This window comes from Rhinichthys klamathensis, unplaced genomic scaffold, assembly GCF_029890125.1.
Source record: "Rhinichthys klamathensis goyatoka isolate OS25496 unplaced genomic scaffold, OSU_Roscu_1.1 h1tg000040l_1, whole genome shotgun sequence".
Lineage (NCBI taxonomy): Eukaryota > Metazoa > Chordata > Actinopteri > Cypriniformes > Leuciscidae > Rhinichthys > Rhinichthys klamathensis.
This window is the reverse complement of record NW_026606587.1, coordinates 8,465,753-8,483,727: the sequence shown is the minus strand read 5'-3', so window position 1 is coordinate 8,483,727 and position 17,975 is coordinate 8,465,753. Positions and strand designations below refer to the sequence as shown.

At 37.7% G+C, this 17,975-nt stretch overlaps 1 protein-coding gene across 1 annotated transcript; it reads right to left on the bottom strand.

Moving 5' to 3' along the window:
* Positions 1-11,039: 11,039 nt before the first annotated feature.
* On the bottom strand, positions 11,040-15,428 carry LOC130082027 (taste receptor type 1 member 1). Its single transcript, XM_056246776.1, has 6 exons — positions 15,076-15,428; positions 14,652-14,949; positions 13,778-14,524; positions 13,329-13,541; positions 12,209-12,329; positions 11,040-12,005 (listed from the first exon to the last, which is right to left on the bottom strand). The coding sequence occupies exons 1-6, from the start codon at positions 15,255-15,257 to the stop codon at positions 11,071-11,073; spliced, it is 2,496 nt and encodes an 831-aa protein (XP_056102751.1). The 5' UTR covers positions 15,258-15,428; the 3' UTR covers positions 11,040-11,070.
* Positions 15,429-17,975: the final 2,547 nt, after the last annotated feature.

Genomic DNA, 17,975 nt, shown 5'->3' with positions numbered 1-17,975 from the left:
GTTTAACTTTCCTCTGTTGGGATTTAAAGGGTTTCGTGCATCACCATTGTGCCACTGTCATCTTTGTCGCCTTTTTTCACCTTTGTCGCCATTGGCTTGCTTGGTTGGGGACATTTAATTTAATATTCAAAAATATTATTGATCTGCCTGCATTGACACCATTATATGAGATCTTAACTGAGCTGGACGATGACATCAGCGGTTTTCTCCAGAGAGGCTAAATGAACTAAATTAATAACTTTTTTACAACAAAAATGAAACATCTCTGAACTTACTTAACGGGTTAGTTCACCCAAAAATGAAAATTATGTCACTAATGACTCACCCTCATGTCGTTCCAAGCCCGTAAGACCTCTGTTCATCTTCGGAACACAGTTTAAGATATTTTAGATTTAGTCCGAGAGCTTTCTGTCCCTCCATTGAAAATGTATGTACGGTATACTGTCCTTGTCCAGAAAGGAAATGAAGACATCATCAAAGTAGTCCATGTGACATCAGTGGGTTAGTTAGAATGTTTTGAAGCATCGAAAATACATTTTGGTCCAAAAATAACAAAAACTACGACTTTATTCAGCATTGTATTGACTTCCTGTTCTGTTGTCAATCCGCGTTCAGTGACGCTGCTGACGTAAGACGCTGCTGACATGTTATCTGGTGTGTCCGTGTATTCGGGTTCAAATAAATATGGCTGGGCAAAAAAATGCAAGTCTTCCTCTGTGTCGAAATCCTTAGACATGTTTTCGAAGATTGTTTTGTTTACAGCGTACTTACTAATGTATGTATTTTGATTGTTCTCCGGTTCCCGCCTCCTTCTTCCCTGAACCTTGCTACAGTGATATAATGACATTTATAGTGCGATTTGTTTAGTTATATTTAGGCTTCCATTTAAATGTAGGCTACACATTGACTGAGAGACAGATAGAGTATAGTGACACATTAATAGATGCATAGATAGAAATATATATAGACAGATAGATTAATAGATAGATACATAGATTAATAGATTAATAGATAGATAGATAGATAGATAGATAGATAGATAGATAGATAGATAGATAGATAGATAGATAGATAGATAGATAGATAGATAGATAGATAGATAAGATAGATAGATAGATAGATAGATAGATAGATAGATAGATAGATAGATAGATAGATAGTAGATAGATAGATAGATAGATAGATAGATAAAAATGGAGGCTCCACAGAAGAGATGCCGTACATATGTGGTGTGGGAGCATTTCCATTTAGAAACCCCAAATAAAGTGAGATGTGTGTATTGTGATGGGCAGCTAGCCTACTGCAACAATACATCATCCATGATGCGCTATTTGAGAAGCACTCATCCTGCCATTCTGCAGGGTGCAGAGGATAGCATCCCCCCTAGGCCTGCTACTGACACTGCTGGGCCATCTAAGCAAGGTATGCATTGTTTGAAATATAGGCTAATTATAAATGATGTTTTATAAACAAAGTTCGGGAGGAGCACGTTCAAATAATCATTCCAATCAACTGGTCATCAAACAATTACCATGTCTACCCTATCACCACGAGAAGGAGCATATAAATATTCACTCTGTCAACTCACCTAACATTCCTTGACAGTTTCAGCATCCCTCCACCACCCCGACTCCTCACTCTTGGCTTATCTTATTTATTTATTTCACAGCCAGGAATACGGGGGGAGTGCTCTGGGTTCGGGCCGAATACCTAACTCGGAGCCCTCTCCTCGGACAGCACGCCAAATACGCATTTATTCTATCTGACTTATTTGTAAGTGTGAACTCGTGAATTGAAATATAATAACAATCTGTTGGGACACTGTTTAGAAAGTCCATAGGCCAAGCCCTACCTAACGTCCCAATCACAACTGCCAATCAAGTTAAAAACAGCTTTACTGTGAATATAATATATGTTGTCAATATAATATATTTTGTGAATATACATTTTATAGGTCTACATATGAGTACCCAATCTACAGCCAATTTATAATTTTGTTTTTTATAATTGTAGTTCTACAATCCACTTTATCTTTCTCTGCACACTGAGCATTCATATTCATAACATAACTTTGTTTAGAAAGGTTTCCAAATAATGAACCAGTAGGCTACTTTCACAGTAGGCTACTATTTTTCCAATATATTTGTGCCGTCAGTTTAGGATTTGTTACTAATTGCTGTTTTCATTTTCATTCAGAGCCACAAATGTCAACATCAGGCCCATCATCATCATCATCAACACCAGTTGAAACACTTTACAGTTTATGGGAACATTTTCATAATCGTATCCGTGTAACCCAGATGATACACAATGCTACAGCTGATGCCACAGTAGAAGTGAAAAAATACCTCAACGATGCGTTTTTGCCCAGAACTCATGATCCCCTAACTTACTGGAAAGAGAGAGCAGTAATCTTTCCTCATTTGTATGTCCTTGCTAAAAAAAATATTTGCATGCCAACAACAAGTGTCCCTTGTGGGAGCATTTTTTCAAAGGCTGGAGAAATTATCTGTAAAAAAAAAGAAGTAGGCTGAGTCTTTCGACAGCAGAGAAATTAATATTTTTGAATAAAAATCTATAAGAAAGTGAGACATTGTGGCTTGATTTATTTTATTAATATTCATTTTTCATTAACAAAATAACATTATGCAATGTGAAGAGCATACAGGTTACAAGCTTCACATATTAGAAAAATACAATAAAAAAAACAACACATTTTTTAATGGCTCATTGTAAAGGTTGTTTCAGATCAACACCTGCAAGTGACCACTAGGTGTCGCCGTGGAGACAGGTGTCGGATTGATTCGAAGCCTCGAAACAATATGGCACATTTGCTTCAACTGTTTCATTGCTTCACGAAGCCTCGATCTGCCCACCACTACTGCTTGGTGGAAATAGACAGTGGTGATCCAAATGCAGGCTTTATTGAGAGGAAGATCCAGAAACAGGTACGAGAGAACAGGCAGAAGTCAAAACCAGGTAAGCAGTCCAGATCAGCAATCATACAATGCAGGGATAAGGCAAAACGGGAAAACCAGATACAGGCAGGGAGTCCAGGAACTGTGAAACTAAAAAACACTAAGGAACTAGGAAAACGCTCAGCATGCATTATTACACTTACAAAACTACTCCAAGGTACAAAGGGCCACTCAGGCTTAAGACAGGTGCGCTAAACAAGATAATCAAACACAGGTGCACAAAATCAAAGGTAATCAGACCGGGTGGAGAATGAGAGAAAAGAAGAAAATAATAAACAGGGAATGGAGTGCCCTCCTGAGGCTCTCGAGGGCACTACGGCTGCCGATTGTCACACATAGGAACTTCAGAGTAAGTGCTAATATTATTTCACACAGAGCACTATTGCTGACTTTGCATAATATCTCTTATTGCAGGCAAAAGATGACTATCACTGGCTTTTCTTTACAAAGAACAATTAAAATAAAACTCAAAGAGCTAAGCATATTTGTCTTGTCTTTTATTAAACATTAATGAAATGTTTTATATTTTTTTCTTATGGTGCAATGTTGTGTAATATGGCCCATGCAATGTCACAGGCAACCCTCAGACTTTTCAGACACTTTAGTTGGCTAAAGTTCACTTCATTGTGTGCCCTTGTCCTGATAGAGCAGCATTGTAACTGGTCTGGGGTTTGGGTCAGGGAATGGGGTCATAAAACACCTGACTCCAAGCAGGATCCTGTTGTAATCACCTGTATAATGGAAAAATTCAGTTCTGTTAGGATAAGCATAAGTGTATGTAATACAGTGAGCTTGATATTTATATTTTTCCTTACCACGTTCAAATAATGTGCATAAATCTCTGAAAATTCTTGAGTCATGCACAGATCCTGGCCATATTTGTGATATGGAACATAGTCACACACCATCTAAGAGATTTTAGTCTGTCAACTGCCTTTTTTAAATTTGATATAATATTACTACTCTAGTCGCTATAGTAACTTGCCTGCACTGTTATTAAAGCCTGACTCCGACGAGTCGAACATTTATGCGTTTCCAACAAATTAATGATGTAAACGACATCCTCACGAGTCATGAGAAAAATTATATCTCTCAAAAAGATCTCTCACAGCCGATGGAGCTGTGAGTCGTCGGACCGTAACGCCACAGTTTTTAAATGCTTATGGGGTTTTTTTGTAGTTGAAATGGAGCATGATGAAGAGAAGCTTGTATTGATGTTTGTATAATAAAGAGGAAATGTTCCTAATATTAATGTTAAACTTAGAATATCCAGTTTGTTATTGACTGAGGGTTGTCATTGGACTGTTTGAATGTAGGGGGAGGAGTCTGATCTATAAAGAGAGTCCAAATGTTGGGAACAAAGAAAGTGTTTGTTGGGCCTGTAGCCAGAGGTGGATCTACGGGGTGGCAAAGGGTAGCAGCTGCAGATACCCCATTTATAAATCAGATAATATTTTTTAAGCATATTTTATGTCTACACGTTGAAGGCCAAGGAAACCTGCACCAAACTCCTCACAAACAGAAATCGCCAATTTAGAATCCCCTCCCCCTCACAATGGTTTCACCCATCACCAGCACGGCAGCGACCCCCGTGAAATTTCACCAGTCACGCCCAGTGCATCTGTCGACAGTACGCAGTGTCTCGGAGAAGAGAGGCTGATAAGCAGTTAGCAGTGAGTTTAGAGGTAAGTTTGACATCAAGTCAAAAAAGTCCATAAGCAGACAGTTAACCCTGCAACAACCACATTGTTACGTTATTTACATCCGCAATACTTTGTTGTCTCATCAAATTTTTGGTCAGGTCAGATAAGGGTCCAACGTTAGTCTAGCTTTTTGTGTGTGTTTAAACTACTGCTGTCACAAAATTGGCATGCATCCACTTTCCCAGCATCTATGACTATCCAATTTTGAAAAATGGTCGACATGCCAAATTAAACTGAGATATCTAAGCGGTGTCATAAGCTGGTGAAGCACGTTTGGCTCACATGGACACCTGTTATCAACAACGTGACCGTTTTCTCTCTGGTTGACCACGCATTTTGCAGTTAGCCCTACATGACTGAAATTCTACTAAATCACAAGAAGTAAAAGTAGCCCACTACTTTCAAACCCTACTTAGAGTAGGTTACTAGTCTAGACATTTGAAGCTGATGTCAGCACATCACATGCTTAGTGCATGAGATGTAATTGCTTAGATTCCAGTTAAATATTTCATTGGGCTTGCTGGTAGATGAACCAACATAAAGCTGAGGCCAGCACAGCATCTGATGCATGATTAACCACATTTTTCTTAGTAGCTTATGCATTTTGAAATGTTTTTCTATACAATTACTTCAACTTACTGAAGTGAGTGCATTTTTGTTAATAAACAAAAATTCCACTACATTCCACATCTGAACACCACCAAAGTCTTCAACCAGCAGAAATTTGGCAGACTTGGTACAAGACTGTCGGTTTATTGAAGACTGGTATTTCATACAATGTATCAGTGCCATGACCAAACTTGCAAAAATCATGATCAACTAGAGAGAACATAAACAGTAACATTGTTAACAGCTGTTCGTGGCTCTGCAGAATTGTTAGTTAAAAAAACGTCTCATGGGAATACACAATAGTATGTATCTAGTCAAAGTATTTACATTTTACTAAGGATTAAGATTCAGTTGACATGGATAGATGAATTGGAATTGTAAGACATGGTTTTAACCAACATGCTATTTTTACGTTTGACAAACTGCAGGTCAGATTAGGATGCAAAATGAAAAGGTTTGGCATAGCCAAGTTCTTTCAACCCAAGAAAAAAAGGGGGGAACTGGACACAGGTGGAGAAGACAGGAAGAGAAGAAGGGAGACTGGAGAGAAGTTAGACAAAGATGAGCAGCAGGAGACACTAAGGCGGACTGAGGGCCAGAAGCAGACCAAGGTTCAGGAGCAGCAGGAGACACTAAGGCGGACTGAGGGCCAGAAGCAGTGCGAGGGGCAGGAGCGGCATGAGAGACTGGAGCAGACCGAGGGTCATAAGCAGCACGAGGGGCAGGATCAGTATGAGGGTCATGAGCAGCATGCGGGGCTGGAGCAGCCCACTGAAGAAGAGGGAAATGTAGGACGAGAGAGAGGGCAAATCAGTGAAGAGTGTGAAAGTGAAACTGGAGAGATGGCTAGTCCCTCATGGTACGTAGAATCACTGCTTTAATAAAGACATGTCCAACTCTAGGCGGCAAAATTAAAACTGATCTTGTTTAGATAAATGCAAACAAAAATTGTAACATGTTGTCAGTGCTGTGATTGTGTTTTTTGTTTTCTCTTCTGATATGTATCAAAACTGAAGGCAGATGATCTGACACAACCCGTGTTAAAGGTATTTCCCAAAACCATGCAGGGAGGGGCAAGGAGGAGCTTCCAAGGACAGTGGTATGAGGAATATCCTTGGTTGGAATATTCAGTGGCCATGGACGCTGGTATTGCTTTGCATGCTGGCATTTTTCGTCTAGCAAAACTGTTTATACCTCTTCTGAAGGATGCAAAAACTGGCGCAAGGCCACTTTTAAAGATGGTGGCTTTAGTGTACATTCCAAATCTGAGGCGCATTTGAATGCAATGAATGACCACATGGCGAGATCATCAAAAGATGATGAAACGCAACATATCAGTATTAGGCATGATGAAGGATGAGAATCGCAAACAGATAAAAGAGAATCAACAATACATAAAGACTATAGGTCAGGTATTTCGTCTTACTGCAATACAAAATATAGTACAATATAACAGCGTGGACATAATGAAAATGATGAGACTAGGAACAGAGGCAATTTCCTTGAGATTTTGCACATAGTAGGAGATCATGATTCTTTTATTCAAAAAAGACTATCAGAAGGCCCCCGCAATGCGATGTTTACTTCCAAAAATATCCAAAAACAAAATATTACAAATCCTGGCAGGGATGGTCCAGGAGGACATACTAAAAGAAGTCAAATCTAGTCAGTACTTCTCTGTTACATCTGACGAAACAAAAGATCTCAGCAAAAGGGAGCAATTGTCCATAGTCTTAAGGTATTATATTATGAGGGAGCCGTACGGGAGGGCTTCTTAGGCTTTTGGGAAGCCGAACATTTGGATGCCAGCTCCTTAGCTAACAAAATCATCTCTTCTTTGGAGCAGTATGGCCTTGAATACAAGGAGAATTTAGTGGGCCAAGGGTACGACGGCGCTGCAGTTATGAGTGGCCGGTGCTCAGGGGTGCAGACAAGAGTTAAACAGGTGGCCAAATATGCTTTTTATGTCCGCTGCAATGCTCATTGCTTAAATTTGGTCGTTGTCGATTGCGTCAAAAAGGTCCCTGAGGCTGGGGAGTTTTTTACTTTGCTCCAGCAATTGTATGTGTTTCTTTCCGGCTCTTATGTCCATCAAAAGTGGATGGAAGTACAAGCGGAGATGTTTAGTGGCCCCCCTAGAGAACTTCAAAGCCTCAGCGACACCAGATGGGCCTGTCGCGGTATTGCCTATAGGAACCTTTTTGATAGATTGTCTGCAGTACTCAAAGGGTTGGATGACATATCATATGAGGTTGATCCTGAAAGATCTACAAAGGCCCGAGGGTTAATGTCTCAAATTGACCTGAACTTTATTGGGCTACTTGCCGTATTTAGACAGGTGCTTGGTGACGCAAAGTTTTTGTCTGAGCTGCTACAGTCCCCAAACTTGGATCTCCCCAGCTGTTGACTTAATTGAGACCCCCAGGAAGACCTTTGAAGAGCATCGCAATGAGGATGAGTACTTTAATGAGCTGTGGAACACAGTAATCCACACATGTGAAACCTGCAACATCCCCATCACTGTTAGACTAAAAAGAGCCAAACAGACACCCAGAGCACTAAATGACAGTTATGTCACATCCACACTTGGTCACAGAAGCCAAGTTAATGGCAAGGATGCCTTTCGAACAAACATATTCCTGCCCATAATGGATTCTATTATTGGGGAAATGCAGAACCGTTTTTCAACGCCCAGTTGCGATATAATGAAAGGCTTACAGGGGCTAAACCCAGTTAGCAATCACTTTCTAAAAGAGGATATTGTCTTGCTGCTTGCTGAAGCATATGGCTCAAATATTGAGGATCTGAAAAATGAACTCACTCAGGTTGAGAGGCTTTTTGCAAGGAGTAAAAGAGATGGAAAAAATGTCCCTTCATCTTTGATTGAACTGCTAGGTTATTTGGACCCTTTTAAATAGGTGTTTTATGAGATGCATCGTTTATGCAAGATTGCAGCTGTTTTACCAGTTACCACAGCTGGATGTGAGCGCAGTTTTTCCACTCTAAAACTCGTAAAAAATCATCTGCGCTTAACTATGCTAACTGAGAGATTGTCCCATTTAACTGTGCTCAGCATTGAGAGTGACCATGCAAAAGCAGTTGACTTAAACGAGTTTGTTCAACGCTTTGCTAGCATTCATGGAAACCGCAGTCTGCAATTGATTTAACCTGTACAGTTTAATAGTCATGTGTAATAAAATAACAGCATCTTGCAAATAAGAAAATTGCATTAGGTTATAATTTTATCAAGTGTGATGATGAACCTTTGTGTTGATATCATCACCATTTCAGTATGTCTCAAATGTGTGGTAAATGTTGCTATATTTAGTTTGCCAAGTACATTGTTTAAGCGCTTTATTCATATTTCATTTCTGCATCCCGTGTACAATTAGCTTTGGACGTTGGCAACCCCACAATTCTTGCGTTCAGTAGCATCATTCAAGTTCAAATTCTTTGATTACCATTAGCACTCGCGGAAGCATAAGAAATCACAAGTAGTCAAATGTTTTTACAGACTGTTTATTAGTAATTTTACATGATATAGCTCTGTGGTATTGTATGTGCTTACCTGCTGGTTTCTGCTCTGCTCGTTCCGGTAGCGCGCGTAACCGGAACGCGCTTATCATAGCATGGGTCATACCATTTCCCACAACTGGGGGAGGCAGTATAGGTGTGGAGGGAAATGTTTGTTCTGTTTAAGGTATGTTTCTTATGGTAACATTACTTGGTTTAAGCTGAACTAATGATATTTTTTGTCTTTGTAAAAGATGTGTTTGTTTTAATGTCATTGTTATCATGTGCATTATTAAGCCAAAAGGATACCCTGTACAAAAGGTACTTCCTAATTTCGTTTGGCGGGAAGTGTGTGTATTTAACCGGAGTGTTCCGGCTATTAAGGAGGGTTGGTGGTTTGCTCTGTTACAAGAGTATAACATTATGTGAGTTCTATTGTTGATAGAGAGCTGTATCAGCAATTTGCCTTTGTGTTTAATGGGCAGAGGTTATAGTGCTGCTTCGTTAGCAGCACTATAACCTGCATTCATCACGTTTTTTTTGTTGATTTTTTTTTGTTATTTTGTACTTTGCACGGATTGTTTTTGGATTATTAATAAATGATCTATTTTTGCACCGCCAATCATCTTGTCATGCCATACCTTCCTAACTCCTCCCTAACCCTCGTGCTACAGCACCTGACTTAGGACAGTCTCAAGGGCCTTCCTTTGTGACATCAAGTTAGTGTTTTTCATTTCAAGATGTTCTTTTTCGTATGTTTTCTGCAAACAGTATGGAACCTCACAAATGCCTGGCATCCATAAATATTTATCTTGGGCTGAAATGCCCAAACTATAGTTAATATGCTAATTCCATAGTTCCTGCGGATTTTGAGGTCTTGCCTCAGAAAATTGTGTTTTTGATGTTTGCCCTCAAGTGATCAGCAGTTTAGAGACAGAGAGGGAGTGTGTGTGTGTGAGAGAGATTTTGAATGGCATTCTTATGTACATTTTAAATTGTTGTATGTTATATTGTAATAAATCCAAAAATAATGTTTGACTAAAAAGGTACTTCACTGAGTCTTTATTTAATCAGAGGGAAATGTTTTGACAGTCATGGTTATCATTGCAACAATCCTGCATTATAATCTTGTTTCAATCCAGATAACCTAAATCTATTGATTGCTTATGTTGTATGACTAAATATGTCCATATTTCCTCAAAACTCACTAGAAGACATCATTTGAGTTTTTCCTCAAAAGAAGACATCATTTGAGTTTTTCCTCAAAACTCACTAGAAGACATCAGCACATCATCTTTTTTTTTTTTTATCTCCTGGGGAGCATACCCCCAAACCCCCCAAGAATTGCTTTTTCACAAAGTACAATTTAAGTATAGACTACACAGACTGTTGATAGTGATTACACAGAGAAAGGGTCCACAATTCACAAATTAAGACCCACACCGTCCAAAAACCCAGCTACATCTCTGATTTGACTCCCACTCCGTGTAATGTAGTCATGTAGAGAACAAAACACATTCAATGAAAACCGTAGCATTTTAAATTATGAATAATGTCCATGGCCCCCCTCCTGAAACCTCATGCCACCCCTTTGCCACCCCAGGAAAAAATCTCTAGATCCGCCACTGCCTGTAGCCAACTTTTGATTTTCTTTGTTATGTATGAATTGTTATCTTTATTGTTCCTCTTTGTTTTGTAAATGTTTTTTTTTTTTCCTGTGTTGGATGACCATGGTCCCTGTTGGTCCCAGCACTGAGCCACTGTCAAGACCTCCTTACAACAATTTGAGTTGATTTTTAAATAAATACTACTGCACTTAGATCCTGTTTCATCTCTGCTGCAACCAACGGTGACAACATCAAAGATACAAGACTGACAATCCAAACCTCACAAATCTTTATTGATTTGCTTAGAGTTATGGAAGTTTTGAAAATGTTCTTTATTACATGTAAAAAGCGAGCATTTGTGTTTACATTAACACTTAAGTGTAAATGCTAGCATATGAAGAACAGCTGTATAAATATTTAAATGACTCTTTTCATAAATCACATGTGCTAAAGTGCAGAATAAACCCCAGAATGTTTCTTCCTTCTCTACTTTTCCCATGTGTGTATTTAAGATTGTGGTAACATAATAGTGAGGGATCTATGCTTACTAAAATGTCAAACAAATTATTTATCTGTCAAATATAATTGTGCTTAACACAATCATCTTCCAACTAATGGGAACTGCAATTCCCTTGTGTATCTGCATCTTTGCATTGTGGTCTATGTCCTACTAAGGGTTTGGGTGTAATTCTGAATAGATGTTTGAAAGTATGCGGGAGTGTTCTTTTGAGGTTGGAATATTATAATGAAAGATTTTTTTATGAAATAGCTGAAGAGAATTCCATATATACTAGATATCTGGGCCATTGCATTCAAAAGCATGATGTACTTGCTTTTGACAGAGAGGTATGCTGTGAAGTACACAATCCAGCTCAGATAGTACAAAATGAGACTGAAAGTTATTGATTTGGCCTCATTGTAATTTTTCGGCAGATCTCTTCCCATGTAAGAAAACAGGAGACACAGGAAACCAAGAAACCAACTTATAAACAAAACTATGGTAAAGGTTATAGTGTTCCCCATTTCACAGATGAGCATAATTTGATCTTTAAAAGTCCATGAGTCAGCGATGGGTTTGTCAGGAGAGACAGTCATCCATATCACACAAGAAATTAAATGAATGGCAGAAGAAAATGCAATGAAGAGCCACTGTCCATTGTGCTTTACCCAAAGGCTGTGCACCCTTGGGAACTGAGCAGCCATTTTAAAAACACAAATAATTTGAAAGGAACGGACCGTCAAACATGAAAGGCAGACAGTGAAGAAAAATGCAAAAATGGCATTTCTCAGGAGGCAATGTACAAATGTGGGTTGTCCAAAAAAAAAGTATACACTAATGGAAGACATAATCAAACATATCAACATAAGAAGACACATGCTACCACCAGCAGACTTCACCACTGGTGTGTTGTAATTATAGGTGAAAAGGCAAAATATGGCAAAAAGGAGAATAATTAGGCATGTGGCAGAAACCATGACAGCGATGGAGGAGATTTCTGTGAACTGAAGATAGACAACAGAACGTGTCTTACATATCGTGCTGCCCTCCTCAGACCATTCACTCTCTGCACATGGAAAACAGGTATAGGGGTCCCCTGTGAAACAGTAAAATAATATGAATGTTTAGTAATACCATTTTGCCAAAAGCCATAATAAATAGTAACTGGGTGTAGGAAAATATTGTCTTCAAATCACACTACAAAACGTTTCCTATATTCCAAAAGCATTGTGGTGATAGATTGGACTGAAGAAGCTTAAACAAAAAGGTGTTTTTGAACGACACCTTTAGTATACTTACGAGAATAATCCACATAGCTGTTACGCGGGCATTTTTTACACATAAAACAGCAACTATGAAAACCTTCAAGTTGCCTTGAAAATCCCGCCTTACACTCAACAGAGCAGTTTGAGAAAGGAACCTTTAAGGGATGGGAAAACATGTTATTAAAGTTAAAAAATTTCTCAATCAATTGTACACATTTCTCCAAACTACGACCAGTGTTCTCAAACAATTAACACAGCCTAAACGCTATGTTTTTCTATACATGGACTGCAAATTACAGAATACAAATAATGTTATTTCCATAAACACTATGCACAAATGTATCAGATCTTGCTTTCAGAACAGTCAACAGACAACTTAAATAAAGCCATCTTCTTTATACAAATGGCATCAAGTTAATATCCTCTGCATAAGTAATTGTTCACAACTATCATAACTTTGCCTTACATACGGCAAAGATAGTGCATGAGAATAGGTAGACTGGTCTGAGGAAGAGTAAGAGTGGGCAAGATGAGATGAATCATGAGTTCTATTCTGTAGTCAGCGAAAACAAAAAAGAAGGAATGTCATTGGTCAGTGTTTGTCATGGGGTTAGGCAATATCCAATTCAACCATTCATTGTGGGTTAGAAAATCACCTAAATTTTGTGATGATGCAGCTTCCGCTATTCTTCATTTCTGATTCCATTTGTGGGATATCTCCTGGAGATAGAGGATGTTCAACCACAACCTCAATGTCAAAGTAACTCTTCTCCAAGTGGCCTGCATAGATATTGAGGCATATGTCTGCCAGACATGAATTCAAGTGAATTCACACTGTCATTTCTTTAGATCCATATCTCAAGATAAACAATTGGAAAAAGATCTCCATTGTGTCATAATAAATTCAATCGTAGGCCTATACTTGTGTATAAGTTTGTAATTAATAGAGAACAATTTGCTTTTCATGTGTTAGCTGAAAGTTTATTTTTGTGAATTTGCTAGATGGTTGTGTTATTTGTTTTGAGCATATTGACCTTTGTTTGGAGAAATATGTATAACTGATTGAGAATTTTTTTATCTACAAAACTGAATATTTAGATAAGGATCACAAACAAACAAACAAACAAATAAATAAATAAATAAATAAGGCTTACAGAATCATTAATTCCCCAGGGAATAAGAGAGTTGTCAATGGTAAAAATAGTTTCTGGATATGTATCATATGTGCCCACCAACTCAAACTGTGGAGAATTTACATCAGTGTGCCAAAGCACAACTGCGTAACTGATGGTTGGATCATAATTATTATCGTATTTCACCTGACGGCCATTGAGTGGAAAATCCAGATTTTTCATTTCTCCCAGAACCTGTTGTTAAGTATGTTCAAATAAACAAGAAAAATAATTGATAATAATATTACTATGACATTATTTATATTACATATAGACATTACAATTAAACAGTAATACAATATAATCGACATAATATGCAATATCCTTAAAATATAAACATTGTTAATTATTTAATTAATTAAAATATTGCTATTGAAATAATGAATGTTACAATTATTTATATGTTTATGGATTCAAATAAATTCACTTACCATGAATGGCTTAGCCATTGTGTTTTTGTGGCATTTATTCATGTCACACTGCAGAACCTTATGTAATGCATGAGCTATGGAATATATGGCGGCATAGATGGCAAAGGAGAATGTGGGATTTTCATTTATAATCTCCTCTGCAGTCAACATTGTGCAGTAATCACACTTTTGATTACATGTCTTTCTATTACTCTTGACTTCACTCTCAGGTTTATAATTAACATTAGTTGTTCCCCTGTCTTTATAAATGAATTTATCAAATCCAGGTAATGACAACAATCTCTCTGTAATGCCAATGACTGTACCAATATTCATAATTCCTGGCTCTCTTGGAAGTTGTTGATTCATAGACCATGTTTCACCTGCAATCCATACTTTGTCTCGTATGTTCTCTAATATGGCTGTTTTGATTATGTTGATGGCATATTGTGGCACAGCGAAAACCACAATGACATTGATGTTAAGCATATCAATTTTTTTAAGTGTTAGACTGTAGTTTGCATTTAAGCTTAGAGCCTCTTGATAGGCCAAACAAATGCCAGTGTTGTTGATGTACTTGTTAAACAGCTTTAGTCCGTCTGAACTGTAATTGTCTTGGCTACCAAGAAAGGCAACCCAGTTCCATCCAAACCATCGTATGATGTGAATAATCATCTCTATCAGGTCTTTGTTGCTGGGCACTGTTCTTACAAAAGAGGGATACTGAAGTTTATTGCTTAATGCATAGCTGGAAGCTCCATAATTCACCTTTGAAAGAGAAGAAACACTATTATTATAAACAATTAATTTAGCATATTATAACTTGGTTGTTCTAAACAAAGAGGAGGAAGTGTATAGTGTAATGTAAGTGTAATGTAAAATTGGTAACATTTACCAATGGTATAAGGTCCATTGTGATCAGTGGTGCAATTGTAATAGTTCTTGTGCTTCCATATGGCCCTGTTAAAGCAATCACTTTAGGCTGATAGTTGTTGAGTTTTTCTTTAGGTTTTATTGATCCATTATTTGAGATAAAACTTAAGACTGAACGGAAATTCTTTGTATTAGAACAATGGTCAAAAATTTCATAGCCCAGAGAAACATTGGGCAGAATAGTGGTGGAATTATTAATTTCTTCAACAGCAAACCTCATCACTTGCAACATCTGATAGCCAGATATTGAAGAACTGTGCCTTGAAAACATCAGTGAAGAAGTTAATAGCATGTCATTGTAAATTCAGTTTAGAAATGTGAAATGCTGCTTTGTTTTGCAGTATTGCGTAATGATAACTCCAGACTGATAAAAGGCCCTTGCTTACCTGAAACATTCGGTGGTCTCTGGGGTGATCATGGGTGTTACATCATCAATTTCATGTAAAGCGAAAAGGCCACCCAATAAGTAATCTCCTTCCAAGCTGAAATCAGATGTTGACCAAGAAACTTTGAAAAAGAAACAATTACTGAAGCCCAAAAGGAAAATGTACATTCTATTGTGAAGCATGGTTTAAGATGGACCGTTAATCTTGAAACAAGGCTGTGTAGTGGCTGGCCGTTTGAGAGAAATCAGGCTGATATACTACATTTAATTTGCTTAAATCACATTTCTATTTGCTTATACCACTATATTCAATGATACGAATGCCTATTTCCATATCTAAACTCACAAAGCTTATGTCAATCAGTTATTAAGTAGAGCATTACACCACAAACGTCTCCTCATACATACATTTACAAATTAAATTATTGTGAAACAAACTGAACTGTACCCATCTTACCTCTCAGCAGGGGTTTTACAGGTGGAATAGAGTCAGGTTTCCCAGTTTAGAGTTTTTTTTACTCTGCGATGATGTGTATACATTCTGAGATGCAGCTTCTGTTGAGGTGATTACTGTGTTGTTACATCACAATTTGAATATATATATATATATATATATATATATATATATATATATATATATATATATATATATATATATATATATATATATATATATATAATAGATAATGGCTTTTCCGGAGGGTGAAAATGTTAAATGCTGAAACAGTAAATTCATGGATTTCCAATGGACTAGGATAAAACAGCAGCACTATCTGTTGTTTCAGGAAATCCTGAAATACTGAATTAGGGAAACAGTGACCTTAAATCAGGAAGGTTATTCGCATAAATTTTACATTTACAATAAATTTGCTTAACCCAGTTCCTGCATAAATTTAAATACTTTTGCATATGACAATAATCCAGATTTGTCATCCAACAAGTGTCACATTACACCATCAGTGTCACTTACTTACACAGACTTCTAAGAAAGTATAATAGAACTGCATAATATTAGAACCAGATTTTCCATTATGTATTATAATGTACTGTATTGTACTACAGACCTGGTCAGAATTTATTGGCACCCTTATGAACAAAGAAGCCTGTGAAAATAAATCTGCATTGTTAAACCATTTGATCTTTTACTAAAATAATTCACAAAAACCTAACCTTTCATTGAAGTAAAATATCATTTTGAAATAAATGTTTTTCTCTAATACACATTGGCCACAATTAATGGCACCCTTTTATTCAGTACTTTTTGCAACTTCCTTTTGCCAAGATAACTCTGTGTTTTCTACTATATATGTGCACCAAACCCAACTTTAGTGTTTGCTGCAACACAGCAATTTTTTTTGTTTAATCTGACCATAGAACCCAGTCCCGTTTAAAGCACCAGTAGTGTCTGGCAACTGAATATACATGGAGTTTGGTTTTGGATCGGAGCAGAGGATTGCTCACCGTCTTGACACCCTCCCAAACAACTTGTGGTGATGTAGTTTTTTTTTTTTTTTTGTGATACTTTCTGACCCCAAGACTCAACTATTTTCTGCAATTCTCCATCTGTGATCCTTGGAGAGTCTTTGACCACTCAAACTATCCTCCTCGCCTAGTTGTCTTAATGCAATTAAGTGTATTAATCTCCATTGTCTTAATGTAATATTATTATATTGCATTATCATTATTTTTAATGCTATATAGACACATATCACCAGGCAAATTTGTAACATTTCCTGTTGATTGGAACTTCTTAATCATTGCCCTGATGGTGGAAATGGGATTTTTTTTAATGATTTAGCTATTTTCTTACAGTCACTTTTTATTTTGTGAAGCTCTACAATCTTTTTCTGCACATCAGGGGCTGTATTCATAAAACAATTTATCTTACCACTAAGAGAGTTTCTTCTTAAAACATATTCACAAAGCTGCTGAAAACAAATGTTACTAAGGAATAGAGAGAAGTGTAAACCCTCGTCCCTGTGCTAATTGTGGTACTATAGGTGTAACGATGCATGCAGGGGAGCTGAAGAAAGAAGACTCAGGTTCTCACAAAAAACTAATAAGTTTAATTCTTACTAAAAAAGAAAGTAAACAGGCAGAGCAAACACATCTCAACATAACAGAGACTGGATCAAGAGTTAAGGCAAGGGTCAGGCTTAAATAACAAACTGAAACGAGCTAATAAATGACACACAGCTGAAACCAATGAACTAATAATGACGGTAACCATGGAAACTGAACAAAGGCGGGAAACTGAACAAAGGAACATGTGAAACTCAGACATGAACAAAACAGGGAAACAGATCAAAAACAAACATAACCCTGACAGTAGGTAGCTAACCCACTTTAGTAAATATAACACGGGATGGGGCCCTGGGTCTGGGGCCCGTTCTTCGCACGTCGCTAACTCAGTTAGCGGGATTTGATTGTTGGCGATTTGGCATGATCTTGGATTGTTTGGTTCTTCGACGCTCATCCTGGACTTGCTATCATAGCAACAGGTGCGTAAACTTGAACCTGCTCGCGAGCAGGCTTATTTCAGGTTAACAGGATTAGATTGCGGTTTTATGAGCGGAGGTGATCCGGATCCGCGGTGATCCGCAGCATGATAGTGTAGGCTACTTTTTGAGAGATCGGTTTTCTCGTGACTTGTGAGAGTGTCATTTGCATCATTTATTTGTTGGAACAACACATTTAATGTTCGACTCGTCGGAATCGGGCAGGCTTTAACAACAGCACAAACTGTGTGCATTTCCCCGAGATTCTTTGCGAGTAACGCTTTCCTTTACAATATTGTAGATACGGTGAACTTTGTGAAAAGTGCTGCCTGTCGTGCCATTCGCAAAGTTTAACTCGCGCTCTAGCTTTTTTTAGTGGTTTTTGTGGTATTTCCAGACCCAA